We start from the raw sequence: 27,890 nt of genomic DNA, 5'->3' as shown, positions 1-27,890 counted from the left end.
GCATCTCTCCCTCACCTTCTCTGAACCATATGATCTCTTTAATTACCTCTTCTGGAATTCTGGACTCATGCAGCTGAAATAAAGCTGAATGAAACAGCAACAGCACAGTTCTGTTAGGAAGAGCACTGTCTGGGGAAGGGAACAGAAGCTCTGATCCTCAGAGGCTCCAACTCACTACCCAAAGAACAGCTTCCACTGAATTTCCCAAAGAGCTGGAGAACAAGCAAGCTGCTACAGGTTCAGAAATTCCCTGGTCATCCAGAGTGTAAACGTGTATGCTCTGGTCCCACGAAGCCCTGATTTTCAGAGGTCATCTGATACTACAAAACCAAGCCATCTCCTCTGTTAAACTTCTCTGGGATTTGAGGTTAGCAATAAAAGCCAGAAATCTGCATTGCTGTAGTACAAGTATAAAACGTGGTTTATCTCACCAGGGAAGTTCCATATTCTTTTCAGATTCCCCAGCTCAAGAACACCCCTGACCAATGCTGAACAGAATTGTTTTAGACACAAGAGTTACCCAAGCTGCAAACTGGGAGTGCTTTGCCATCTAAGCCTTCGATCAGTTGTGAAGTCTGGGAGGAGAAACAGATTTGTGCAGCTACAGACCCTAGAACAAGAGTTTCTTTGGCCACATGAGCTTCATGAAAGAAAACTAAATAAACAGAAATCAAATCTGTACTTGCTTCCTCTTTTCTTATCCTGGGTTAGGGCAAAAGAGGAGGAAGATTGTCTCTCAGTATCTGAGAAACAAAACAGGAGAAGTTCCCAGGAAAATCTCTGGGACCACAAAAGTGGTAGTTGTTGTCAACATGCAAGGCTGAGAGTGCAGCAATTCAGGATGAGCCCAGTTTGAGACAGATCACTGTTCACACACTGGCCTTGTTCTCAGGCCACAGTCCCCAGAGTGAGAGTCCCGGGAAATGTGCAATCCTGAGCTCAGTGCACCAAGTCCAGAGTTTTTCAGGTGGCCAGGGAGTGATAGCTCTCCCTGGTACTAAAAAGCAGAGAAGAAAGCATCCATCATTCCCTGGCTGTGGGGAACTCAGTGGAAGGGAGATCCCTCAGAGCTGGGGGAAGACTGAACAACCAAGCTGAGAGTGCTGGGCCTTTAATGAACTTCCTCAAGTCAAAGCGATAGGAATCTGCTGCTACTGAAATTAGAAGCCCAAAGTATAGATTACCACAAGCATTATCTCACAGCAGGCATCTGCAGAGTCCAGAACTTCTTGAAGAACTGGCAGAATCACTGTGGACAAGAGACATGCAGAATTTCAAGGCAAGTCTGTACAGAACACACTCAGTCTGACACAGAGGTCACCCAAGTACAAGCTCTGATGTAGGTCCAGTGGCTGGACTCGTTTGTTTTCATGGAAGGACACCTCAGGGGTGATTAAAAAAAAAAAGATAATGATCTTGTAGAAGAAAAGCCACAGTGCTAAGGAATTGTGGATTGCTTTATGACTGCCAGAGAATTTCTGCATGCAGAGCTGAAGAGCTTGGAGCATCCAGCCAATGAAGCATCACCATAAGCACTTTGCTGGGGATACATTCCTTCAAAAGAGATTATCAGGATAAAGTACTTCCCTCTTTCTCCTAAAATATTTGTGAGGTCTTTGGTGTTGAATAGGAACAAACCAGCAGGATCTCAAAACAAAGTAAATCTGCATCCAAAAGAAAGCATAAACATGTCTCAAACAAGAAACCTACAGAGTGGAAAGAGGAATCGTTCAATGTCACAAGAGAATCACCCCTCTTGGTTCTTCTCTTGGCAAACAGATAACATTACTCATTTTACAGATGGAATCATAAGAGACTCCCAAAAAGAGAAATATTTAGATTTTGTTCTTTCCATCAACAAAATCTCTAAGCACTTTGGAAAACAAGTATTTTCTAATTTGTAAAACAGGAGTAGCAGCTGTTCGTGTCTTTGGAAAGTTACTGTTGGCCCACGATGCTTCAATTACTTTTTGTGTTTTCAAAATAATTGCCCCTCTCAACAAAGCCTTGGAGAAGAGAAGTCTCATCTCCTCTTTGATGAAGTTCCAACTCGCCTGTTCCAGGACAGCAATTCCATACTCTGAGTACACACTACCTGACTTTTCCAAAACACAATGTTCCATCCATTTAAGACCATTTAGTTTGAGATATCAGAAAAGCATATCCATCATCAGCTGCCATGTTCCTCTTGTCATGGCATTTTCTTCTGAGCATGAAACAGCCCACACAGAGAAGAGGAATTCCTGTATTACAGATGCTGACAGTCCCAGGCTCCAACAGTTGTACACAAGGCCCTGCAGTCATCAAGCTGTTCCCACCCAAACCCCTGAACACCACAGCAGATCCCCACCACTTCAATACTCTAAAGAGAATCTCCCTTAGTACTGCCAGCTTGCAGGGTGAGTTATCCCCAACAAGCTCCAAAGGCCATACCACCACCCAGGCAGAAATACTATGCTCAGGCCATCCAGCTCCAATTGATCCAAAACCAGACTGGGGAGTTTTCTTGACCTTTAGGAAGCTCAGAGCAGCCCAGCTCCCAGGAGATATGCACTTCTAAGACCAGGTCCATTCCAGGCAATTTAGAGTCCAAACAGAATAAATAGGAAACAGGACAGAGCTTCACCACTACAGCAGGTGGTCCAAAATTTCCACTCTAAATTCTGGGGAACGGTGGGGAAGCATGCAGGAACCAGTCAAACTGGAACAAGACAGTTTTAAACAAGTCATGCTACATTAAGCTCAAGCTGTGAAATTTTCATCTTCCAGTGAAACAAGTGGCTCTGCTGTCTCCAGTACAAATCCTACTCGTCGCTTTTCCTGTGGCACAAAGAAATCCAGGACATTCCGTGATGGGCAGCAGGATTTGCCGTGTCTGACCTTACACTACAGCATTTAAACCTCAGCTGAGATGCAGCTTCTTCTTTCTCTGGTTCTGCATTCTCAGAAGCCCAAACCCCCCAGGTTATTTCTGACATGGTCAAGGAACTGCAAAGTGACAGATCCTGCACAGCAGTGCTTCCAAAGCCTGGCTCCCTGCGGGAAGCCAAGGGGAAGCGTATGGGGAAATGAAATGTTCCCCAGTTTCTTGACACCAGCCCCGGTGATCACTGCATCTTCCTCTGCTTTCAAAAGGCACCACATTCAAGTAGAATCTGCTCTAAAATATTGATTTAGAGCAGATGTAGTTTAAAGAGAGTTTACAAGGAAAGCAGTTTTTGATCTTTTTTTTTAATCCTCTGAAGGGAGAGTATGAAAACAAAAAGCAATGTTAAGTCATAAAAAAATAATTGCTGTAGACCTCAGCAATTTTTAATTCCCCTTCCTTCACTAAACATCTGGGTTTTGTTAGAAAACACTATAAAATGATTTTCCAAAACCTTTGACATGCATTCTGCTGCACAGGACCCAAAAGCTCAGGAGGGAGGGTTTCAACCCGAGTAAGGATTGTTATTGATTCAGCCCTAGCAGTGAAATTGGTGTAACCATCTTCTCCTGCCTAACCATTCCCTGCTATTTGCAAGGACACAGGGGTAGGGAGTTACCACGTTAAGATGATGCTCGTTTAATAGAAGGAAAGGACATTACACCAAGGAAACTATTATTCAAGCAGACTCGGTCTGATGAGCCAAGAAAAAGCTGCTTCTGCACGAGCCAGGGCTCTTGAGACACCTATGCGATTAAGTTACTTCAGAACAAATTAGTGCTCCATGAACTGATTAGACCATAAATAAGCCCAACAGGAAAGAGAGAAGCCACTGACACACAAAGCATCCTCCCGACAGCAGATGAGCTCTACAGCTCTCATTCAGAATGAACACCAAAAAGCTGTCAGTGCCAAAAGGATTTGTGGCCTTTTTACTCCCAATTCAAAGTGCGTCAAAGCAGATGCAGCAGCTACAGTAGATAACTAATCACAAGAATCCTATACTTTCATTTTCTCTCGTCACTCAAAGCACAAATTGCAGCTCTCTCCCCGACCTAATAATTATTCGTATGGCTGTGTTTTGTTCTTCTCCAGCAGCAGCAGGAAACTTGATTAGAGCTGCAGGAACCCAGCCAGTGACTATCCAAGCTGCTGTTGTGATAGCACAAAGCAGAAGCCAACTCGGCAGGTAACTGGACTTGGAAGTCAAGAGAGATCTTCCTCAGTCAGCTTGAAATAGTAATTTCATAGGGGAGAAAATAGGTTGCCTTTATCTACCACAGGTTACCAAAGGAAAACTTTGATCCTAAGAAAGACAGACATCATAAATACCAAGACACACCGCCATAAAAAGGTATTAAATGTGGGGTTTTTCAAGTCTTCAGCAATACAAAAGGCATTTGGAATCTTTTCTGGAGTCACTATTACACATGCAATCACTTAAGAAAGCCCAATATTCCCTGGTTAAAAAGGAGTACTTCCAATGCTCAGCAGTTATATTCTCTTACCCACTCACTGAATACTTTGGAAAGTCTCAATTACCATCCACGCTGTAACAAGGAAATTCAGTCACATTTCCAGAGGAATCCTGGAGGGCTACAGTCAACAATTCCTGCCTCCTAATGCCATACTTCAAGTAGTTCAAATGTACATGAAGCCCCTTCTTCATTCCTCTAAACTTCACGCCCATGGAAATAATTCTGCAGCATCAGAAGGCAACAGAGAAATCCAAATGATTGCAGAGCCAAAGTCATGGGGGATTCCAAGATCCGAGTCTCCAGTAACACCAGTGAGCTCAGTGTTAATGCCAGCTGCCAGCACCCCTCTCATATGAGACTGGGGCAGTTCTCTCTCACTGTTCCACAAAAAGAATCCCAACTAACAACATCCAGCAAGAAGCCAGGGCTGGTCATGAAGAGGAGCAATGAGGAGTGAAGATTCACCTGTGCTTGTACAGGGCAAAGTGTTAAACTGGAGAGCACTGACTCTAGAGAGTGGATGTGGACTGAACAGGAATATCCACACTTTGCAGGAATTGGGATCATATAGTTTTATTTCCACAGCATAATATTGACCTGCTTAAGATCTGTAAGAAAACATATTGACCTCAAATATTAATCCAAATGTTATGGTGTTAAGCCAGTTTCCTATTATTCCAAATACTATGGTATTAAGCCAGTTTCATTTTCAGTCAGACACCTCTTTCCCCGTCAGACTCAAATATCCCCAACCAAAAAAAAAAAAAAAGTCACAAACTCTCAAAATGCAAAAAACCCTTATGAAAGCCTGCCCTATTCCTCCCAAACCCCAGCGAAGTCCAGTTCAGCATTCCATCATTTCCAGGCGATTATTCTAAAGAGAAAAGAGAACCTTTTATCCCATTCATACCTGAAGTTCAGCACTTACTGGAAAATTTCTGCCCAAGTAAACCCTGTAATCATTGCAGACACTGACTGGAGTTTCACAGCATTTAATATTGTCCATGAAAATAACAGTTAACACAACTCAACTAAATGAAATAAACATTACAACTGACTTCTGACTTTGTTAAACAGCTACAAAAGGTTGAAAATAAAAACCACCAACCCTAACTACGTTATGATGAGCCAACAGCAAACTTACACTGTGAGTTTGGTAGTCAGAGGAAGGTTTTCACAAATTTTGTTATTGCAATTGATAAACCTTCCTCTTCATCATGAGACCCAGGTGAAGAGGCAAGGAAAGGCCTCTCCTGTGATGGGATGATTTTGAAAGAAACTCTCTAATTCAGCAAAGGGGATTATTAAAATCTTGAGAAAGATCCATACTCAGTTAATGAAGACTCACAGTCCCCCATTCCCCAAACCCCTACCCCAGACACGTCCACACAGACAAGCTTAGGACAGCAGAAGAGTTTTAAGCATTTTCTTACAGTAAAACCAATTCTGACAAGGCTGGAAGAAAAAAATCAAATAGGAGACACCACAAAATTTACTGAATGGTGCCTAAGCACAGAGTTAATAAAATAGGTTTTAAAGTCTAATGCATAATATTGAAGAGATTCCTCTGTATTTTAACAGTGACTACAACTCTGAAAAAACTTGAGACTTACTACCCTATGCACTGCTTTTCCCCTAAATATATCTATATACCCTCAGAAGGCCAAATATTTCTGAATTTTCTTCAGCACCTCAGAAGGCATAGTGGCAAAAAACAAGCACTCAGTGGAAAAAAACAAAAGGCAGTGATTCATATGCAATTAGCTCAGCTAAATTTACTACTGAAGCCATTGCTACTCCAGCTGTCCTTGACACCTGCACAGCAGGGACAATGGAACATGACAAGCATCCTCTTCCCATCTATTGCAGTGTTCAGGCTGACACACGAACTTAAAATTGGCGACAGCTACAGTTCTTGAGCTGCTGCATTAATGCAATCAGCACAAAACCAGCCGTGCACCTTATTCAAGCCTCTGTTTGTCAGAGACAAAACCAATAGAGGCAGTCAGGGCTTCTCCCTCCTCTGCTAAATCCACCACCCAAAAAGCATCAGTGCTCTACACTTGCCTTTTTACTCACAGATTTAGTTTACAGTGACAGACAAGCAGGACAAAACAGAAAACTGGTATCTGAAAAGTTAGAATGAAGGATGTAAAGGGAGGAATCTCGTTAACATCCTATGCAGCACAAGTTTCAGTCTTGTATTTAAGAAAGATAAACCAGCAGAAAGACTGAGAGCACAACTAAAATTTGAGGTCAAGTTGCCCATTATTTTCTGAGAACTAAGCAGCTCACTCTTTATTAGTCTATGTTTCTTCAGGCAATTACACAAGTTACATGCAGAAACAATTCTCAGTAAAACAATTCAGGCTCTGGTGCCTAAAATGTGAGACAAGCTGATGACAGCATCTTTAAAGTGTAAGTGTCCTTTCTGTGCATGGAAGAGCACTCACTGAGAGCCACTGCACCATTGCCCTGGCACACATCCACCAGCCCTGCCCCAGACAGCAGCACAAGTACACAAAAGCTCTTTTCTAAGGGTTCAGAGAAAGTGCAAAATACATTCAGCTTGACACATCTACCCGAATCCAAATGCTCAGAGGAAAGGCTTTAATATCCCAGATCCTCTGCTGTCTTTATAAGGGCACTAATTTGTACAGCACACATATTTTATCTGCACTACAATAACACCACAGATGAACATTAACCAGATTCCTTGTGGTGCCTGCCAGGTGTTTAAATATTTTGCAACTCAAATGCTGAAATACTATCTGCAGTCCAAATGCTTAAGATCATCCAGTGAGAACATGTGTATATTTTCATCCACCATGCAAAACACATTTTTTTCCCATTTGTTACATTTTAAGCAACAAACTAGAATTACCAACATATACTACAGCTCTATTCTGAAGGTTGATTTCACCAGGAAGATTTAATTCACAAAAGCTTTCATTTTGATAACAAGAACACTGTAAAATGTTTCCTGTAACTTTTACTCCAAAAGACTCCACATTTATCAGCAGCAGGCAAGCCCTGTACTATGTTCAAAGAGAACAAGCTCTGATATTGTGTATTTTGATACGTTTAGGCATATACTGTGTATTAGAAAATAAAACAATCCCATACTATGTATTAAACAGCATTCTTCTCTTGGTCCAAGTCAGACAACACATTTCTGAGCATGGTGTAGGTTCTCTCTCTCTCTCCCCCCCAAGAGATATTTCAGTGAGGTACATTTGTGTGAATGCCACCACTTAACTCCTCCTCCAGTCTGCCATAAACTCTACTCACTTCTTGCTTTAAGGGACAGGCTTTGAGAAGAGAGATAGGAAGAGCTTTTGCAGCCTGAAATACATTCCACCACCAGAATTCTGACCTGGACAGTTCTATACATTAATATGTTACTATGTTAATATATTAACTTTGCTGCTTTTCCTCCTTTACCCATACTAAACTTCAGGTAAAAATTTGTACAGTATCATTATTTGTAAGAAAAATCAAAGATCAGAACATTTTTAATAGCATGTCAGTTATCTTCTTGAAGAGGAAAGAAAGATCACTCCAGTGAGAAAGAAACTAAAATACTTTTTGTGTTTTTATCCCATGTACTCTATGGCTCAGATAGAACACTGAGCACTGACAGCCAGATTTCTGAACAGGGGCAGGAAGGTCAGATTATCTCATACCTGAGCTTACAGACTATTTTAAACAGGTAACTGGATTAAAGCTATATACCCCAGAAAGCAAATCCACTGCAGCCTCTTCATTAAACAAAAGTATCCTACAAGCACAGAATAAACTGGCAGCAAGGTAAATCAGCAGCAGTACCTGAGTTGCTCTCCACTCAGGATCATCACAAACCAGGATTTGCCATATGTGTCACATACCTTTGATGTCTGAGGAGTAGAGATGACATGGACAGTGCTGGGTTTAACTCCACTTGCTTTAGATCGTTTATAAAGGGCAAATCTGCTTTTCCTGCGCCCCCTGTCACCATTAGGGAGGGATCCATTGTATCTGGAAATAAAGGAAAAAGTTTAGCATAAAACACCACCAGTTTGGAAAGCAGCAAAGGAGAGAGAGGTAATTTGACCACAATATTCTGGTATCGTCAAATGCATGGGGCAAAACAAAAAAAGTAACAGTCAGGCTAAGCTTTGCTAAGCTTTGCTTCCTGAATTGAGCATTCAAACATTCTTTACCTACCAATGGTTGAAATTTTATTCTAATTTAAAAGGTAATTAACTACAAATGAAATAGTTACGTTTTTCAGCCACAGAAACACTTGACCTCTAGAATTAAAGGAATTTAGAAGAACAAACTCTACATCTTCACTTTAATTTCAGAACGTGAGGAGTTTTAAAATGTTTTTACCCTACAACCTGCCTGCCCACACCTCAAGCAGGATTGGAGGATGCACAGGGGCAACATGGAAAATCAAAGTAATTTAGAAGCAAGTAAAACTCTGAGAAAGGAATTTTACTCACATAGAATGCTTTTTCTTTATGTCTCCCCCATTTTTTACAAAACTTTAATCCTAAAGGCTTAATTATTGAGGAAAGAGGATGCAAGTGTTTTTAATTTAGGTGACTATCTGAAGCCTCACTAATGACTTTCTTTATCAGGTGTAACACAGGAGCCCTTGACAGTTCTTTCATCTCTCCCTGAGGACACAGACCCAATGGAGTAATTATTCAGAGAAGTCTGAAGCCTCAAGGGGACAGAGCTCCTTCCCCAAGGAAGGGATCAACTGGAAATTTCTTTGCAGGGCACAAGCATGGAATTCACCATCACCTCACCCCCAAGCTTTGGGTCAGGTAGAAGCTTTTCACCACCATTCCTGCCAACTCTCAGCTGGAAGAGCTTTCAGGGCTTTACTGAATCTTCCATACCCAATCCTCAGGGATTTCAGACTTTTACCCAAGAAACTACAGATGTTATTCCACTGATAAATCTCTTCTGTCTTACTGGTGAGGTCTGATCTACACTGATCTCATGTATCCCTCTCCTACAGTCTTTATGATTACAGGTTAACACTGCAGGCAGAAAAAGAGTATGAAAAGGGAAGAGGCAGCAATGCAGTAACCCAGAATATATTTTTTTTTAATCATTGCATCCTGTATATGTCACTATCTGTGTAACAGGAGAATGCACTTGGAGAGCCTCCTACCCTTCTAAGAATCCCAAAGGCAGGACTGCTGAATGACTGAGAACAAGCAAGAATAGATTTAAGATAAAAATTATCTCAAATCTCACTGCTCTGGAACTTAAGGCCCAGACATTTAAAAAATGCACGTTTAATACATGATGCTAAAGCCACATAGAACGTTGAGAGACTTCCAGCTGAACTTGTCCTCTCACTCCCATTTTCACAGGGGAAACTGAGTCTTTCTGGAATATTAAAGGAGATTCCCTAACATAGAACAAAACCAACAGGATTAAATCACTAGTATTTCATGCCAGGCCTACCTGCACCTTGGAAATTTGTTATTAACTCTACTCCAGAGAAGTGCAGCCTGTGGAGCCTCATCACAAGAGACCAATCTCTAGAAAGATCCATCAAAATGTTCCACAGGCAGCTTAAATACCAGCGCTTCAAATAGGAGTTATTTGATTCTCCACTTGAATTTCTCCGGGTATATGCACATATTTTCTTTTCAAATACACTATTATCAGGAATATGCCAGCAAGTTTTAGCTTGCTGAAGACAACATTCTTTCTACAAGCATTTTTATCTGGAAAGCTAAAAAAGTAACAATTCCCTCAAAAATAGGGAATATAATACATAACTATAATATATTATATATAATATAGTATATATATTCTATATATAATAATATAATGTGTTAATATATAATACTATATATTAACATTGTTAGCCTTATATCCTGTAATTATTGATTTTTCTTCTACTTGTCTAACTGCTAAACTACTGAATTACAGTAGTTCTACTGGAAGTCAAAAACAGACAAGTGGGGTTTTCTTGTTTGGGGCAGTTTTCCCCTCATTTTCAGAACACAGTTTTAACTAGGGAAGTCCACTCTATTTCATTTCAGGTCTCTGTGGGCTTTAATTAATTGTAAAATACATAAATAAAGAAGCTGAAGGTTAGAAGATCTCTTGGAGTCTTCAAATAGGAAGGAAATACAAGCAAAGTGAACGTTGAACTCATTCATCCTGATTAGCACTGATAAAATTCTCAGGAAGGTTTTCCTTGTGCCCATTTCTGCATTTCCTTTGCACAAAGGGCAGGAGGAACTCAGTGGTAGTTTTATGATTTGTTATGCTTCAATTACAGACCTTCAAGTCTGATTTTGATCCAACAGTGGTAGAAAGAGCTGGGACAATTCCTAGGGACACACATATGTTTTAAAAGGGGAAAGAAAAAAAAAAAGAGGGTGGAATGAGAGATGGAATCACGTAAGCAGAAGGGACAAGGATTGAGGACACAAATTTCCCATCACCCAACACTTCCTCTCACAAAGCCACTCCACAAGCAGGAGCCACTTCCCTTCTCCACTGCACTCTTCCAAGGATCAGCTTAGGGACCAGCACACAACTTTTTGCTTCACAAGGAGGTCAGCACTACCAAAAGAACCTGCAACTGGAACTCTCAATCACCCACCAAAAAGCCTGGAACAAATGTTGTTTCCAACTAATAAACAAACTAGGAAAAAAATCAATGTCACGGTGACAGAACAATCATTTCTGAGATCACCCTGCTCACACACAGATCTGTGGGGCACTTTGGAAGTTCTCCAGATGTTCACCAGACCAACACAGTGGAAGGAGCAGTCCTGTATTTTTCCAAATGCTTCTCAGGGACAGCAGTACTGGGACAAGCTGCATCACGAAACCTCCTGGGATAATTATCTCAGTTGATAGCACTATTCCTTGCAAATAAGGGAGTGGTGCTGGCACGGGCTAGGGGCACCATAATTACCAAAGCCAGTTTCCTACAGATTTACATTAAACACTTGAAGAGTTTGGTATACAATGAGCTGCAAACTCCAATTAAGCTTTTCCCATGGCTGGGATGTGTAATGAAAGCCTCTCCTCTGCCTGGATTCAGGGCTGTCTGGAGAGCAAGACCACACATGCTCTCTCCCACAGTCCACTGTAGCAAGTTCCTACTTTCTACAAGTCTTGTACTACTTGTACTACTACAAGGACTTGTCTACTTCAGAAGATTAGCAACAAGCTTTGAACTATTTGTCAAAAGGCTTGTTACACAAGCTTTTTTGGTTTATGTTTATTTTGGTTTTGTTTTGTTTTTTTTTTTTTTGTTTTTTTTTTTTTTTTTAATCCAGCCTAGACAGGGGTAAAGAGTAAATGACAGTTCTGTTACTTGGTAAAACAGCTCCAAATCTTGACCTGCACCTTGGTAAATTTGACTTCCACTCAATGAAGTCACCCATAAAATTAAGGTATCTACTAGCTGACATTGAAGGTGCTGCATGTAGCTGATTTCTTTTGCAATGCTATCAAAATACAAGACATCATAAACTCACATACTTCTGCATATCTGTGCAAACTACCTCCCACTGGTAGTATTTCCCCCAGACAAAAAAAGAGTAATTTAACTTTGCTTTTCTTGTCTGTTACTAACAGATCTACAGCACACCTCATCATTTTTGGATGAAAACCATCCCAAATGACAGACTTTGCTATAAACAGATGAGATGCTGCAGTTCAGTTGTTTCCATAGTTTTAGTGAGTCAAACAGCACATCTTTGCTCACTAAACAATAAAGCTGCAGAAGCAAAATCAGACTTGAGTAAATGTTCCCTTGTAAGTACATTCTGATCCCATATTTGGTAGAATCTGTAGTACATACTCCGCACATAGAAAAGTTCAGTCTGTGCTTACACTGTATTTTCACCTCCCTAAATCAGTGTGGTCCCACACTGCTGCCAAAAGCAGCTGTCTCACCTTTCATTTATTAATTCCTTCCCACTACTTCTCTCCTTGGTTCACATGAAGGGGAAACAAAACTAGATTTATGTTTTAAATTCAGTTTTAAAACGACTTTCCTCACTCTCCAGCCCACTGCAAAGCCACAGAAGCACTTGTATCAGCAACATGGAAAACAGCAGGGAGCAGGAGAGATTCCCCTGGAAGCACTGCAATCCTACAGCTATCATGACATCCACCACGTATGAAGGCTAAAGATACGTTATTCACCTTTGCAACACCCAGTCCCAGAGCTTTTCACAGCTCCACACTCAAGTCCTGACTAACAGGAAAACCCTCTGCTGCTGAAGCATATCCAGCACTCCCTCCCTCGAACACACATTATAAAGGAAGAAGTCACAAGTTTATAGCAAAACACAAAGCTTCAACATACACAAAGCTGACAACAAAATAAGCGTATTTGTGTCTCCCTTTATATAATATCACTGCCAGTACTTCATAGTCTTTACGCCCTCTTCCCTTGTATCCCTCAACAATTCATTTTGTGTCTAGTAATATCTCAGCAAAGCATGGATTTCCTTTTAAAAAAAAAAGGCAAGAATTATTTCAAACACATTTTTCTGCATCACAGCTTCAGAAAACAAGCAGTTGCTGTCTGCCAGTTATCTGAGAATTTCAGTGAAACAGAACAGTGAAGTTATTCTCAAACTTAATCTCATGGGGAAGAGTTGCCAAATAGCAAAAGCAAAGCTAAGGAACACTTCTGTACCAACTCCAGGGATGGTTCATTTCCTCCTCGGAACTGTGTTCTCTGGTGCTCTATCAGCGTCACAGGTATTAACTCAACACGAGTTTAGGTTTTCAGCTTGTCTCCAGCTGACTGCAGGCACCAATGTCTGTCCCAGAGGCAGCTCCACCACCAGGGCTTCGCTAATCCCGTTCCTGTCAGGGAGACTGGCAGTGAACACAGCTGCTCCTGGAACAGCCAGGGCTTCACAGACCTCTGCAACAGATTGCAAGGATCACCTTTAACGCTGAGCTTTCTTGGAGGCTGGAAGGAGGATACTGTTTGATTTATACTGTTTTATCCTTGCTGCCCTCAACAAGCCTTGACTGACCAGAAGGTTCCCTTTCCCCACTGCACTTTGGAAAAATGTGCAGCTGCTTTCTGACCACAGAGGGACAGAAAACAGGGCTGGCAGAGTCACCTGCTCCATCCCCAACCCAAAGGCTTGATCCAGTCCATCCATGACATCTCTGTTTGAGTTAGTCGGGAAGAGCCAGGCCTCCCCACTGTGTTTCAACACTTTTAGAGTGTAAAATTTTCCCATGCACACAGCAAGGGAGATCCAGGTCAAGCAAGTCTCCTGCTCTTCCTGCCAAATCCACCAAAGAGCTTAAACAACCTGTTCTCTCTTCCTTCTCACAGCAGGCTCACGTGCTAGAAGATTAATTCCCATCAGATTTTGCTTTCTTTCTGAAGGAAAATGCTTTAAGTAGTTACGAACACAAAACTAAAGTAGTATTAAGTAGAAAGGCTACAGCAATAAGCAACCCAGGGATAACCAAAGGGTTTCCATCCTTTGATTAACAAAAAGCCACTGATCCAAGACCTTTGGTTTATGCAACCTGGGAGGAAGTTCTGAGTGAAAGACACAGTCCCACCTCAGACTCTGCTGGCTAAGACATCTCCATAGGCATAAATGCTTCCTAATCACTACCAGTTGTACTGCTTAACCAAGCCAGTCTTCCTGCAGAGCAAGAAAATCCAAACCAACAAGTTCCAAAGTCCCAAATAATCTCATCTCTTCACCCAATTAAAAGCAATGTTTTTGCATCTGTGAACTTGGTTATCCATAAGAAAGGTATGTTGGAGTTATTAATTGTGGCTATAATCAGTTTGGGGGTGTTTTTTTTTTTTCCTTCCTTCTGAGACAAGTGTTTGTTCTTACAACTTGCATTTGTGAAGTCATTTTACTATCATAAAACACTTCAGGAAGCATTGCCTTCTCCAGCACTTTTGGAACACTCATTGGCACAGTGATCAGCCCTGTGTGTTCACCACAAGTCTTTCTCCTCCCCAGCACCAAGTTTTAGTACTCCTTGCTTTGTTCACTGCTCACTGTACTGTTCTCCAGCCTTTAAAGAGGCTGCAGCGATTCAGTGAAATGCAGCCTTGCCCAATCTGTGCCATGACCCCAGATTTTTCAGAGAAAAGGTTGATTTGCATCACTGGCACAGGATTAGGAATTGCTTTTAATTACTTTTTTTAGCTACCTTTCAAAAGTTGCTCCTACCATCAGGAACCCAGCAGTGAGCTGGCCCCAAAGCCTCACATTACACTTACAGAACTTTTATGTTCACATCCACCCAGCCAGCCCCATGGATTAGCTGAGCACATAGTAAAAGGTTATGTACACCACAACTCCCCCCCCAAAAAAAAAAAAAAAGCTTTCAGAGGCACCTACTGCAGATCAGATAAGCTAGAACCTACTTTACTTCTTCACAGGGTATACAAATTAAGTAGAACCTTATCTACTGGAAACACCACAAGAAGTCACATGTGCAGCAGCTGAGGTTCTCCAGGGTGACCTTAATTATTCCCTGGTGTTCTGGAGCAGAACTGGTCATTCTTCTGGTCTGGAGGGGAAAAGCTATTCCTGGCTGCTGTGGCCTCCTCCTGTTTCCCCCACCTCCACCCACTAAGAGATGACAGAATCTGGTACCCTACAGATCAGGTTAACTCATTAGTTTAATTATTCCACTCCACATATCCCCCTCCAACACCAGCAGGACTACCCTGCTATTATAACAGCTGTAACATAAGAGTAATAAAAAAATCAAGTTTGGTTTAGGAGAATATTTATAGAAAATACAGCTGACTAATCCTCATGCATGTTTAGCTTACATAACACAGGCACTTCAAGAAAAACCCACCTGATCTGTATTAACTTCACTCTATCCAGAAAGTCAAAGGATGCTCTTGGCTTGCAAATACCAAATGGTAATTGTGTAAGAACTACTTTTAAACAGCTTTATTTACACCACACATCCCGCTTCCTCCAAGATTCCCAAAATTTCTGGCTATTTTGATACTCTTCTCCTCACTGAGGGGCAGAGGAAGAAATTCTGGAGTAAAATAATACAGAAGCAACCAGTCCTCAAAGGCACAGAAGTCAGGGCTTTATTACTGCAGCTACTTGGCACAGAAAACCAGGGAGATCCACTCAGGAATACAGAAGAGCTGGTGTTTCTCCTGGCCTGGGAGAAACTTTCTGCAGAAACTTCTTCCTACACTCCTTGATTTTTCTTAGCAAGTGGCTTGTTACTTGTCCCAGATTATTTTTCTGGAAAATAATTTGTTACTTTTGTTTTTGTGAAATCAAAGGCAGCTCTGTAAGTAGCACAAGAGTTTGGTTAAAAGCTGACACTCCGGAAGAACCCAAGGAACATGATGATGCAGCCTGCTAGAGCATCAGGATAAGCTTCAATTACAGCAGTCAAATAACTTGACAGTTCCAAACAACTTAATATATAAAAACTCTCTAGGCAGGGATGGCCTGAGTCTCACAACATAAAACACAGGTAACAATGATATGATCAGGGAAAAATAAAGGTAGCAACTTTAACAGAAAAAAAAAACCCCTCCACATTCAATATATTATTATACAATTCCAATAGAAGTAATATGCCAGCAGAGCACTAGAAAACAAGATGTTTCCCTTTCAAAAAGCAAAGGGTAAGGGGCAAGGAAACCTCTTCTTTTACATAATGATTTCCTTAACAATCCTTATTTTCAACATTTTACTGCTCCCCCCAGCATTCATTTAACACGGAGGCAATTTTATTGAGTGCTTTAAGCCCATCTCCAAAGCTGCCAGCTAAAACCATTCACCACTGCATAAAAGCAGCAATGTTACTGCACAGCAAAAAACAGGGTATAACCTAATCAGCTTCATTTCAAAGCATGCTTTTTACTCCAGCTAAAAGAGCACAAGAGGTGGGCAAAGCACCATGATTAGACAATCCTCTTTCCAACCCTAAACCTCTCATAGCACAGAGGAAATGCTGCTCATCTGAGAAGGATCCAAAATCTACCAAATGCCACCAGAATTGTTGGATATGGAGTTTGGGTAAATAAACAGATACAGCAAAAGCAAGATCTGACTTTCACTGCGTTCAAAAAAAAAGTCAGAAAAACACAAAATACCTTTCAAAGCAAAGTACTACACACAGCTGGGTTTTGGGGAACAGGAGGAAAGAAAGGAAGGAGAATCCTGTTGATCCACACCACCAGAGACTTAGGAACCACACAACTTTGTTTGGAAACTATTTACAATCTGCTCTTAAATATCACATCAAGAAAAGGCAGCAAGTTTCAAAACTGAGACAAATTAGACTTCATAGCATGCAAGAGGACAAGAGACCTCAACACCCACCTGCCCTGACATTCTGAACATTCTCCCAACCTATTTGTACTTCCCACATGCTCCAAGGTGCACAACCAAACTGCTCAAATTTTAGCCTGAGGAATGAACAGAAATAACACCACGTTACAGCTGAAACTGCACTACATTAAACGTTATGGAGAAACTACATTTCACTCAAAGGACCATTTGATCCTTTGAAAATAAAAGCACAGTCCCAACAGTCATTTCCTAAGAAATCAAGTGCTTTCCCTAAAACCCTATCAAGGACTATTTGATAGTTCACATTTTCATAAGAAAAGGTGATAGCTTTCTTGTAACTTCAGTTCACCTCCAAATACAAGCAGTGGTAATGTCATTTTTGTGATTTCACAAGACAGTGCAAGAAGTTCCAGGATGTCTGTTACAGCTTTTTCAAACACTCAAGCATGGCAAGAATCTCCTTAGGTTGGTTTCAGTACCATTTAACACAGAGGAAGAGATAAAATTTGTATCCATTTTGTGAATATAGGTGATCTCACCAGAAGTGCAATGAATAGAAAGTGAGGCACTCAATTATTGCATCCTGAGCTGCAACATCCAAGTGTAATTCCATCAATTTTAAAAACATTCCTTTTAGAATTCCAGGGAAAAAGACACCCTTACAAATGCACAGCTCCCAGTTCAACCCCAAATGCTGAACAGAATCCCAAATATTTGCCTCAGAAACAGAAAATAAAGACCTGGGTTTCCTTCTTTGTAGCACTTGCAAGCATTGCTGCCTCTGAACACAGCAGCTTTCTTAATATCACTGATTCTGCATTATATCAACTGCTCCATGGCACAAGCTGTCAACGGGAAGATAATCTACTGCACTGCCTGCTCTTAGCACGATTAGAGTGGGTAAGTAAAGAGAAAAAAAAAAAAAAGAATTACCTTTCTGCCTGTTCTTGGTTAGCAAGCGTGTTATGTACCCTAAAATCCACACAGCATAAATTATTCTTCATACCCTGTCTGAAAGAACTACTTGAAACCTACTGGTACAGAGGCATCAAGGCACTGCTGTAACTGTGGGGGTTTTAAAAAAAAATCTTAATAAACCAGAAATAAGCAGTGCAGCAGTGCAGAGAGTTAGACTTCAATATATCTTCTTCAGATTTAAAACACGCTGACAGCTTACTAATTCACAGCAACCTTGGGTGTTTGCTTTTATCATAATCTATAACAAAGTTAATCAGACATCTCTAGCCAGGAAAAGATTTCTGCAAAGCCATTAGGTGTTTACTGCTGATCAGCAGAATGAATTCTGATCTATGTTCCTTCATGACAGTAAAGTCTTTCAGCTTCATACTTTCACCGACAGAATTTTGAGATTTTGCCTTCCTTAAGAGGGCTTCCCAAAATGCTACATAAAATAAACATTGACCTTTCACAGGCCTCAGAAAACATCACTTACTAAGAATGAATCAAAGCAACAGAAGTGATGAATTCCTAATGTTTTTCCACGTCCAAATGCTCAGAGATTCTGATCTCTGAAGAATCTCACTACAGAGCTTTGTGTAGCAGCGCCTGAACAGGAGATCTTGCACTGCTGTGCTCTGCAGAAGGGAAGGCATCTCCTCCTCACTGAAGCAGCAGGAGACTTTTATGCAAGACAACCACACAAGACTGTGTTCATACACAGATGCAAGCTCTGAAACCCTGAAGCCACACTGAAGGCTCTACAGCAGAGATGTTTTTTAGAGCAAGACTCTCACTCAGCTCATTTGCAGGGCTATTCCAGTCTGCTTACTTCTGGTTACACTCTGCAAGCTGAAGTTTCATTCCAACAGATATTAAGTAATGTGTACAAGTGGCACAATGGTTTGTAGAACAGAAAATAAATTTAAAACCACAGAGAGTTCTCCCTCAAATTATTTCCTTTGGAAATCCAGCTCTTTTTCTCTGCCAACACCCACAAAGACAGACAGCATACTATTACTATTTTTGTTCACCAGCTTTCAAGAAAACAAGCCACCCCATATGTTTCTCTCTATTTCTCTAGACTCTGATTTTAAAGGCAAGGACACCCTATGGGGCAAATCAGACCAAGAAAACAGAGAATGCGTTTAAAGCAATGTTTCCCCAAATACAGGCCATAATATCAAACAGCATTACAGGACACAGAAGTAGCTTTTGCAAGCCAAATGGAAATTCAGCTGTGGAAATAAAGCTCATGAGCCCAAGACTGAAATTGGAAGTGCATTGCCCAGCAAAGCATGACTGCAGCAGCTAGTTCAGAGAGACAGAAATCAAGTAATTGATTACAGCTGCCTGGCTCCAGAGATTCCCTGTTGCCCTCAAGTTTTTAATACCTGACATCACTCTCCATAAGGGCACCTTGGCCATGCTGCACTGTTTCCAGCTGAAGAGGGGAGTGGTACAATGCTGAAGAGCTTTGCAGCCACTACAGGGCATGAGGCTGTGAAAGACTCAGATTATGTCTGTATTATCTCGTTTTTAGGTGGTTTTTGCAGATACCGAATTCTTTGCTGTCCTCTCTTGCCCAGCTAAAGGTGCTGCATGTGCATTTCAGAACATAAACCACACATGCCCTTGCTACTCTGTCAATTCTTTGGCATCATACCCATAAGGAGTATCTCTAAGGGTCTCTCACAACTGTTTTCTTTTTCTCCTACAGCCCTATCAAAAAAGAGCATTTGTAGAAATCTCTCAGGCTGCACCACCTTGAGGGGGAGCAGAAAATAAGAATGGCATCCAGAAATACTCACACCCCATTAGTTTGTTTCAGTATCTTTGTAAAACTCAGAAGCAAATCTTCTGGAACTGCCCATTAGAAAGGAACAAGCCTGAAATCTACTGGAGAGGCATTCATGTCTGGACAACTCCCAAATTCTTCCTTTTAGAGTTTCAGCCAAGGACAAAAATCCTCCACTAGGCTATTTTACAACCACTAGGAAAAGAAGACTTTCCACATCCAGAAAATTTACATGTTTGAGTAACACAGAATACTATTCTTAGCTCTGAACTGAGCTCATCCATGAGGCAAAATATGAGGCTGCTAAACTCCATGAGACATTGCTGACAATTCTCAAAGCAGTTTCAAGTTGTGTTCAAAATGACTCCAAAGAGCTGGTTTTCCAAGAAAAGACAACACTCAGTTATTTTCTTCACCCAAACCTCTCCTACAGCCAGCCCTCAGTTACCTGGGGTAGCAGAACATTTGTGTCCATTCCCACTCGAACTCAACATCCCAACACTGTTATTACTACTGCAGGCAGCAGAGGTGAAGCACTAGTAGTGACAAGGAGAACAATGAAAAAACAAGGAGTTTCATAAGCCAGGGAACCAGCAAAGCATGATTTCCTCTGGGTACATGTCTTGCAGTTGGATTCCTTCTTTGTCTACTGAGGTGACAGCTCCAATTGAAGTTTTTTCTCAGAGGTGAGAATCAGTCACATGGATTCCCTGATGTCTAACAAGGAGGGGGGCAGGAATCTCATTCATCTTTACAGCCTCTCCTCACCAGAGCTCAAATAGCATCGGGAGGCTGTGGAATAAAATCAGTTCAGTGACATCCTTCATTTCCAGTTACAGACTACAACCTCACCTGTCACTACATCTCTCAGTAAATCACGGCGTATTCACCAGAGGCAGATGGAAAGTGACTGGGAGAGGGAGCCTGTGGTGGCAGCAGAGCTGAGGATTCAGTGTCCTGCAAGAAAACTGCCTGGGCAGCCAGGAGCAGTGACTGCTTCTCTGCAGGTGTGGCATCACCATCCCAAAACTGACACCTTGTTCTGTCCCAAAACCAGATCCTTAAACAGCTTATCCCACACCACAAACAGCAGCAGTTCAGAGGCTACTGATGCCTTGTGAAGGCTGACCTAGAACAGAGGCTAGACTGAGTTAAAGAATAAAGTAGGGATTTATTAGAAGGCCTCAATGGATCCACCTTGGGCAGCACAAGGTGAACCAAAATGGTCACAAAAGGTCACAGGGTCTCATTCTATTATAAGTTCTGATCCATTTGCATATTAGAGCTAATGGTCCTATTACAGCTTTACCCCATGAAGTCCTATCCTTCTTGTTTTTCTCTCTTCAGTCCACCACTATTTATGTTTTTGGGCCTGAGATCGGGATGGACTGCCCTTGGTCTCCAGGTAGAGAAGCAATTGTTTTGTCTCCCTGCTCTATGCAGAGAGCTCACCATCCCCTAATATGAAGCCCAGACCCACACACTGAAGCAGTGAATCTGAAACATAGAAAAGCTAAAACCTGAGGCATCACTAGAAGCAGTTATGACCATCAGTGAAACGAGCACCTGTTCAGAACTCCAGATTTTAACCAGGATTTGTTTATGCCAAGACAAACTGCCCATCTGAACAGTCATCATCTGGACTTTTGTTCTTCCAAAACAAACAATAAATAACAGGAAACTAAAAGGTCCTGTCAATCTCTTCTTGCTATACCAGATTTTTTAAATTTTGACAACAGCTGTCACACTGCATAGGTCTGTACATCAAATAAACTCAGTCTTTCTCCAAATACAGAGTAAAGTCTAGGAAGAGAAGCAGGAAGAAAATGAAATGTGTGTTATCCCTACCCAGACCAGCCTTTAGATTTAATAATGACTAAGTAAACCAAAGGCTGCTCACAATCACTTACACAAGCTCCACTTAGTTCATGCACAAGTTAGAATGGTGCAGGAGGGGGAAGAACATCCCTTTGTACTCATGGGTGCAATAAATGAGTTGTTTTTACAAATGAATACACATCTTTTCTGGATATTAAAGAGCAGCATACATTCTTATCTCTCTTAGTTTAACTCGGCTAAATGTTTTGGTCTCTTGACTTAGGCATGACAAACTGATCTTTAATGCATTTCTCAATCTCTGCACAGCACAAAGCATCCCACTTTTACCACCTGACATATTCATAACTAATTTCACCAGCTCACAAAAGTGAGACAGCTGGTTTTTCTCAACTGTCATCTCTGCCCAAAACTTACAAATAAGCCCATACTCCTTCTCACCTGGGTCTGAATAGAGTCTGCAACTGGACCCCAGCCAACCCCAAATCCAGTTCCTTCCTTCCGCCTGCACTGGCTGGCTACAGAATGCCCAGAGGTGAAAGAGCAAATCACTTTTGCCTCAATCTGCTTACCCTTTAACAAAGCATCATTTTACCATTGTTCTCTCTACACCAAGAGATTGCCAGTAGGTAAAGCCATAACATAAACCAGTCTCCTCCAAAGAGCTGAAGGTGCAAACCAGCAATACATGATCAGAGGCCAATTCCTGAGCTGAATTTGAAGTCACACTGCACATAATAAACTAGGAGGGTACACAGAGCTTGACTTAGACCCTCCTAATCACTTAAACCCTGGCTTTGCTTACAGAGGGAACTGTACTTTCTGTAGTCTTCCTGCATCCTTACATGGACAGCTGTTTGCTGGATAACACCAGTCTCTGCATGCTGGAAACCCTAAACTTGCAATAAAACTGGATATATGGCACTCAGTTTTGCAGCTGGAAGTGGGATTGCACAACCAGAGATAAGGCACAGCTAAGTGAGCAATGGAACTCCAGCATTTTGTGCTCAAACATGGAAAAAGGCACCAAACCCAAGTCAAAAGTTAAAGCCCCTTTGCTCTGACAGCAAGCAGACTGAAAATACTGGAAAAAACCCAGCTTAGTTATCTTTCATAGGCAAAAGAAGGAACATACCCAGAGATTTTGGGAAAGCTCCATCAAAGTATTTTAAATGGGCACAGGGACTCATTACCAAAAAGGGCAGAAAAAAACATTTGGGTATTAAGAAAATATTTATGGAAATTACAGGAAGAATTTGCAGTGCACATTCCTAAAAGCAAACAAGCAGCTTGCAGTCTCTACCCTGGCACCTTGAGCAAGGCATCTCACCGAGGGAACAAATCCCAGCACAGTCAGTAAGAACAAAGCACTGCAGCTTCCACGGCCACTGCCCATGGAGGCAGATCCTGCAACTTCCCGGACTGCCAGCACCATCCCAAGCACAGCTGCAGCACCAGTGCTGTTTTGAGGCATCTCTCATCTTTCATTTTCCTTCTTCCAGTGAAGCCCAGCCTAAAACATAAGTGGAGTAAAAAACCATGCAAGGCTTGTCCATTTAACTGTTGACAAACTTCCTTCTTCAGTTTTTGCTCTGATGGAAGAAGTTACTCAGCTGCTCACATGAACCAACACCTGCCTCCTCACAGATCTGCCCCAACACCAAATCATTCCGTTTGCTTAATTTGCCAGTAGTTTTTTGGCAAAACCACCAAGGTGCTGGCAGCCCATTTAATTAAATCTTCTGGCAGAGTCAGATGAGGGAACACGTAGGAAGAATTCCTCTGTACTGCAGACCTGCAACAAGGCACTGCCACCTCTCCCATCACACACGGGGTTCTGGAATGGGACTTCTGCCCACTGCCCAGCACACACCAAACTCATGAATCAAAACTCACTTCCTGATGCACTGAGAAACTACTCCAGCAAATTTTAAGATTCAGAATGCAATTCAAAGTAAGCATTGCATGTATGTTAGCAGGAAGGTTAGGGCAAGCACAAGGTAATGAATCCTCCCAAGTCTGAAAGATTTGTCTTCAACACCAGAGTGATTTTGAATCCAAGTATTGAGCCGCGCAGCTATTTGCTCTCAGAGGTCAAACATGCACTAGGAGGAAGGCAACTTGAAAGTACAGCAACATTTTGGTTTATTAGTCAATGTTCCATAAAAAACACAGTCAGTCTGTGAGGTGCTGAACCCTGGCACAGGATGTGCTGGGAAGCAGGAACCACGCAGCCCTCGCTATCTTTCAGCAGCACAGCGTCTCCTGTGAAAGGAAGACACACACAAACTCTACTCCTGTTTCAAAGGCTGTGCCTCCACCAGCATTAAATCAGACACCAACAATCAAAATGAATTCATGCTGTTGCACATGAAGAAATACAGCTGTGCTTATATCAAAGTTTCAGCCCATTAACTTCTGTGTCCAGACTAAACAGTTCTTTCACTCTTCCTAGGGGCACGTGCTCCAGGGTTTGCACATTTGGGCTCCAGTTTATTTGTAACAGGCAAGCAGAGATTTAAGATTTTATTCACTTCAATTTGTTTACTTTCATACAGTGACTAATTGTCTTCATAGTCAGTCCCACTCTGTCCCCACCCATGACATTTCCATGCCTTAAGAGGATACACCTTAGAAGTTTGAAGCCTACCTGTTTGTTGAGGCATTGCTAAAGCCAGCCAGTTTGAAGAATAAAATACTTTCAAGACAGCTTATGAACTGGATTCTAAATTAAAGACAGCACACATTTCTGGGTGAAGAGTAATTTGAAAGCCCACTAAATGCATCATTACAGTTCAGTAAGTGCTTCAAAAAGTTAAGAAGCATTCCTCAGAGAGAAAGACTGGTAACTTTTTGTCCTCAAATTTCTTGAGCCTAAAAAGAAAATAAAATAATTTTGCAACAACAGGGGTCAGTTAACATTACAGTACTCAAAGAAATGACCACAATGCTTCTTGGCCTTCTCTTTTTAACCTACTATATGGCAGCTGTCTCACAACTTGTCCTGCCTGCCACTCCTTTGGGGAGGCAGCACAACAGACATTTTACACAGTACTTGACTCACTGTGCAGCTGCCTGCTGGCACCTCTGGTAAACACAATTAGTTGCTACACAGCCATGTAGCTATATCATAGTTAATACAAGCAATAAATATGACAAAAGAACATCAGGTCTTTATTGACAAACACTCAGGGAGGGCACGTGTGGCCTTTGTACCAATTCCCTAGAACAGGAAGCCTTGGGCTACCCAGATTAGGTACAACCCACATCTACTCCATCCTCCTTGAAACACAAGTTGCATCTACAGTGAGGTCAGCATGAAATATTAAAAATTATACTGTTAAATGATCTGAAGTAAATCACTTCCAGAAGCACAAAACAGAGCCTGTTTGCTTTCTCTCTCTCCAGCAGAAACAAACTGCTATTGAAAGCAGGATGCTTAGAGAGGTCTTTCAGCTATCAGCACCTTCACATCATTCCTCATCAAATAGAGCTCATCTCCAAACCAATTTGCTTTTAACACAACAAACTCTTCAGCTTTGTAGACGTTGTCTGCATCCATTTTCACAACTGCTGTTTCTAATGTGCTCCCTCCAGATGACATTTCTGTTGTGAAACAGAGGAAAGCTTTTAGCTGAATTACTCTCTCTTCTCCATGAGCCAATAACTGCTGTCCTACCCAGTTGTGTGCGCGCTTCCCAGTGACCTCACATGAGGACTTCCAAGGCTGGAATATGAAGAACTGAGAGAAAGTTCACTGCAAAACAGCTGATAGTTGCTATTTTTAGGAACAGAGGTTATACTAATCAGAATGAGTAATTGTAGAAGCATTGTCTAGATGAAGACAATGCAAGTCCAGTGTCACCTTGTTCACACATCACTCATAGCCCCATCACACTAAAATGCTGCATCCTCCTGCCACACCGCCCCTCAGTGACAAGACTTCAAATACCAAATATTTAAATCTGCTGAAGTTTCACTGTACAGGGATTTCCTACAAGGACTTTCTTCCTGAATCCTAAGATCTTTTAACTCGAGCCAACTGTTTGTGGGAAGGGCAGGAGAGATGTGTATTCCTAGGCAAACCCAAAGACAGGTTACTCCTAGTGCTGAATTCCCAGCACCGCGATGCCTACTCAGACTTTAAGGAAACCCTACAAACCGTTTGCTGCCCACTATCCTTCCCTGCTCTTTGTTTGGTTTTAAATCATTACTCAGTCATGGACACTGCAGAGACCCAGGGAGAGTATTTGCACAGGAGGTGACATTACAAGGTCAAACAGAGGAGGCAGCACAGAGGGGGCACAGCTGGTGGGACAGCACTGCTCCTGCTCGGCCCTCAGAGCTCACTAATCTCTGCTTTGGAACCCCCACTGCTCTCAACTGTACTTTTGCTTAACATGAGTACCAAGACTATTCCAGGCTAGCAAGTAATAGGATTAAAGCAGTCTAATCCCAGATGTTACTTACAGTTTGTCAGACAAGGCACAAATTGGTCCCCTAAAGTACAGGGACATCACTATGAACTCAAGACCCAGGGCTAACCCACATAAAGCTACAGCAGGAGATGCCTCAAAACAAATATGATGCAAAAATAAGGTAGACATAAAATTCTGAACTGCATCTTATCAAGAGGGAAACAAGGAAAGGCAGGAGCCCCTCAACATATTGGTCTACTATGCAGGTGAAGGGAAAATTCAAGGGCACCATTTAGTGATGTCTTTATAAAACAAACAGAATGAGCAGCTTTGCCTCAGAAGTCTCTGGAAGCAGGCACACTCCCTATGCCAGCGTCCTCATTCCTGTCCCTCAAGGTTTAAACTCGTGACAAGTCATGTGCAAGCTTCCAGTGGTGACCTTGGGACAAAGCAAGAGCAAACATAAGGATTTCTGTTGATGAAAGAAAAAGCATCCCCAACACAAATGAGATTTAAGGTATCAAACAGTAGAGGCAAAAAAAGGATTTGACAGCACAAAGTACACTGGAAACCAGCTCAAGATCCTTCTTCAAGCTGGGAGCTTAGACCAAATCCTCCTCCACTTCACTTGCCTTGCTGACCACAGGACAAGTAAGCCACAAGTATGACAGTGCAGAATAACCAGACAGAGATGACACCACAAGAAGCACAAAACAAAGACTGCAAATCACACACCACAGGAGTCATCTTTGGAAGGTTTCACAGCCACACCAGTCACAAGTGCTCAGGACAAACTGGGAACCAAAGGCTGTGCAGACAATACCAACAGGAAACAAGACACTTCTGTAGGACTTTGCTAACAGTTGTAAAACTTCCCTGCTGGCACCCTGAACCAACAAACCCCACCTAGAGCAAGGCACAGGCTCGGTACTACACTCACACACCTTCTCATTAGGGTACAGAAGAAGGAGTTTGTTATCTTAAAGTATCAAATTTATACCTTCTATCACTACTGAGCAAGTCAGAGAGCAGCATTAGTTCTGTAAGTGTAAACCAGCCATAATTTCAGTTTGAACTGCATAATAAATTCCTGACTTCTTAGGAAAAATCTGTTCTCAAGCAACCTTGTAATCACAGTAAAAGAACAAGAAATAGCTTAAGAAAGATACTGCTTTCAGCAACAAAAAAAAAAACCCCAAACCTTAACAGCCTAGAAAGTAATTTCTTGGTTTAAATGCTTATTTTAAAGTAGAACCAAGTGGACTGTTACAGTATTTACCCATTTACAAATTTCAGCTGAAAATGGAAAACTATTCATCCCTGATTCTGCCAGGGCTGAAGAGAAACAGCTACTTGGTTCTACACAAGAACTGCATCAAAGGCAAAGTCCTACATTTCCCAGACTTGTTTATTCAGAGTAAAGTGTTTTCCATATTTCAAGAAAAAAAACCTGAGCCTTTCACTTCCACATGTGTGACCTTCTGGCTGTACACACCAAGGGGATTAGTTTAACTTCCAGAATGCACTCAGTTTCCTTTTTATAACAAACATTAAACATGCAGACATTTGATGCTGTGATTTGCTTCAATAAACATAGATTTTAGAGTCTGATGTTTCTGCTCTCTGATTTTACATTGGTACTGAGATGTTGTGAATAAAGCCTACAGCTGGATACAAATCTGCACTCTGAGAAAGTCAAAAGTACTCCAAGGAATAGGATAGCTGCAAAAAAAAAACAACTCAAGTATGCTTTCTTTCTTAAATGAAGCAAAACGTTTGCTCTATCCAGCCATACACAAGCTTGCCAAAAAAATCCACAGACCTTTCCTCAGATACAATCCTTTCCACTGTTTTCCTACACTGCAGTTAATGTTCGGTTCACACACAATTCTTCTGGTGTTTGATTAATGTCCTTGCAAGTGCTGATCTGACCCTGATGACACATTTGCAATATGCACATATAAGATCCACCATAAACCCAGCACAAGACATAAAGATCACCAAGAAGCTACTGTCAATATGAAAAAGAAAAATTATTTTAAAAAATCTGTTTCTCCAGAACAGCAGCCTTCCAACTATGACTGCTGGAGCCAACGACTCTCAGAGAATCATGACCTTGAACACATTTAACTGGTAGCTCCCATTATGTGCTAC

General features: G+C 41.6%; 1 protein-coding gene and 2 long non-coding RNA genes across 4 annotated transcripts in view; 1 reads left to right on the top strand and 2 right to left on the bottom strand.

The window, feature by feature from the left end:
* LOC137476559 (uncharacterized) overlaps positions 1 to 27,890 on the top strand; it is a 340,942-nt gene that overhangs the window by 133,344 nt on the left and 179,708 nt on the right. The gene's annotated exons all lie outside the window — the stretch shown is intronic.
* Positions 1 to 27,890, bottom strand: part of LOC137476561 (uncharacterized) — an 81,788-nt gene that overhangs the window by 38,207 nt on the left and 15,691 nt on the right. The window lies entirely within an intron of this gene.
* PELI2 (pellino E3 ubiquitin protein ligase family member 2) overlaps positions 1 to 27,890 on the bottom strand; it is a 67,755-nt gene that overhangs the window by 34,568 nt on the left and 5,297 nt on the right. Inside the window, exon 2 of the mRNA XM_068194919.1 lies at positions 8,292 to 8,421. Within this exon, the coding sequence (XP_068051020.1) occupies positions 8,292 to 8,421 (130 nt within the window). The remainder of the gene's footprint in view (positions 1 to 8,291; positions 8,422 to 27,890) is intronic.

The sequence above is a fragment of the Anomalospiza imberbis genome, chromosome 6, assembly GCF_031753505.1.
Source record: "Anomalospiza imberbis isolate Cuckoo-Finch-1a 21T00152 chromosome 6, ASM3175350v1, whole genome shotgun sequence".
NCBI lineage: Eukaryota > Metazoa > Chordata > Aves > Passeriformes > Viduidae > Anomalospiza > Anomalospiza imberbis.
The sequence above is the reverse complement of the archived record's forward strand: the minus strand, read 5'-3'. Positions and strand labels throughout refer to the sequence as shown.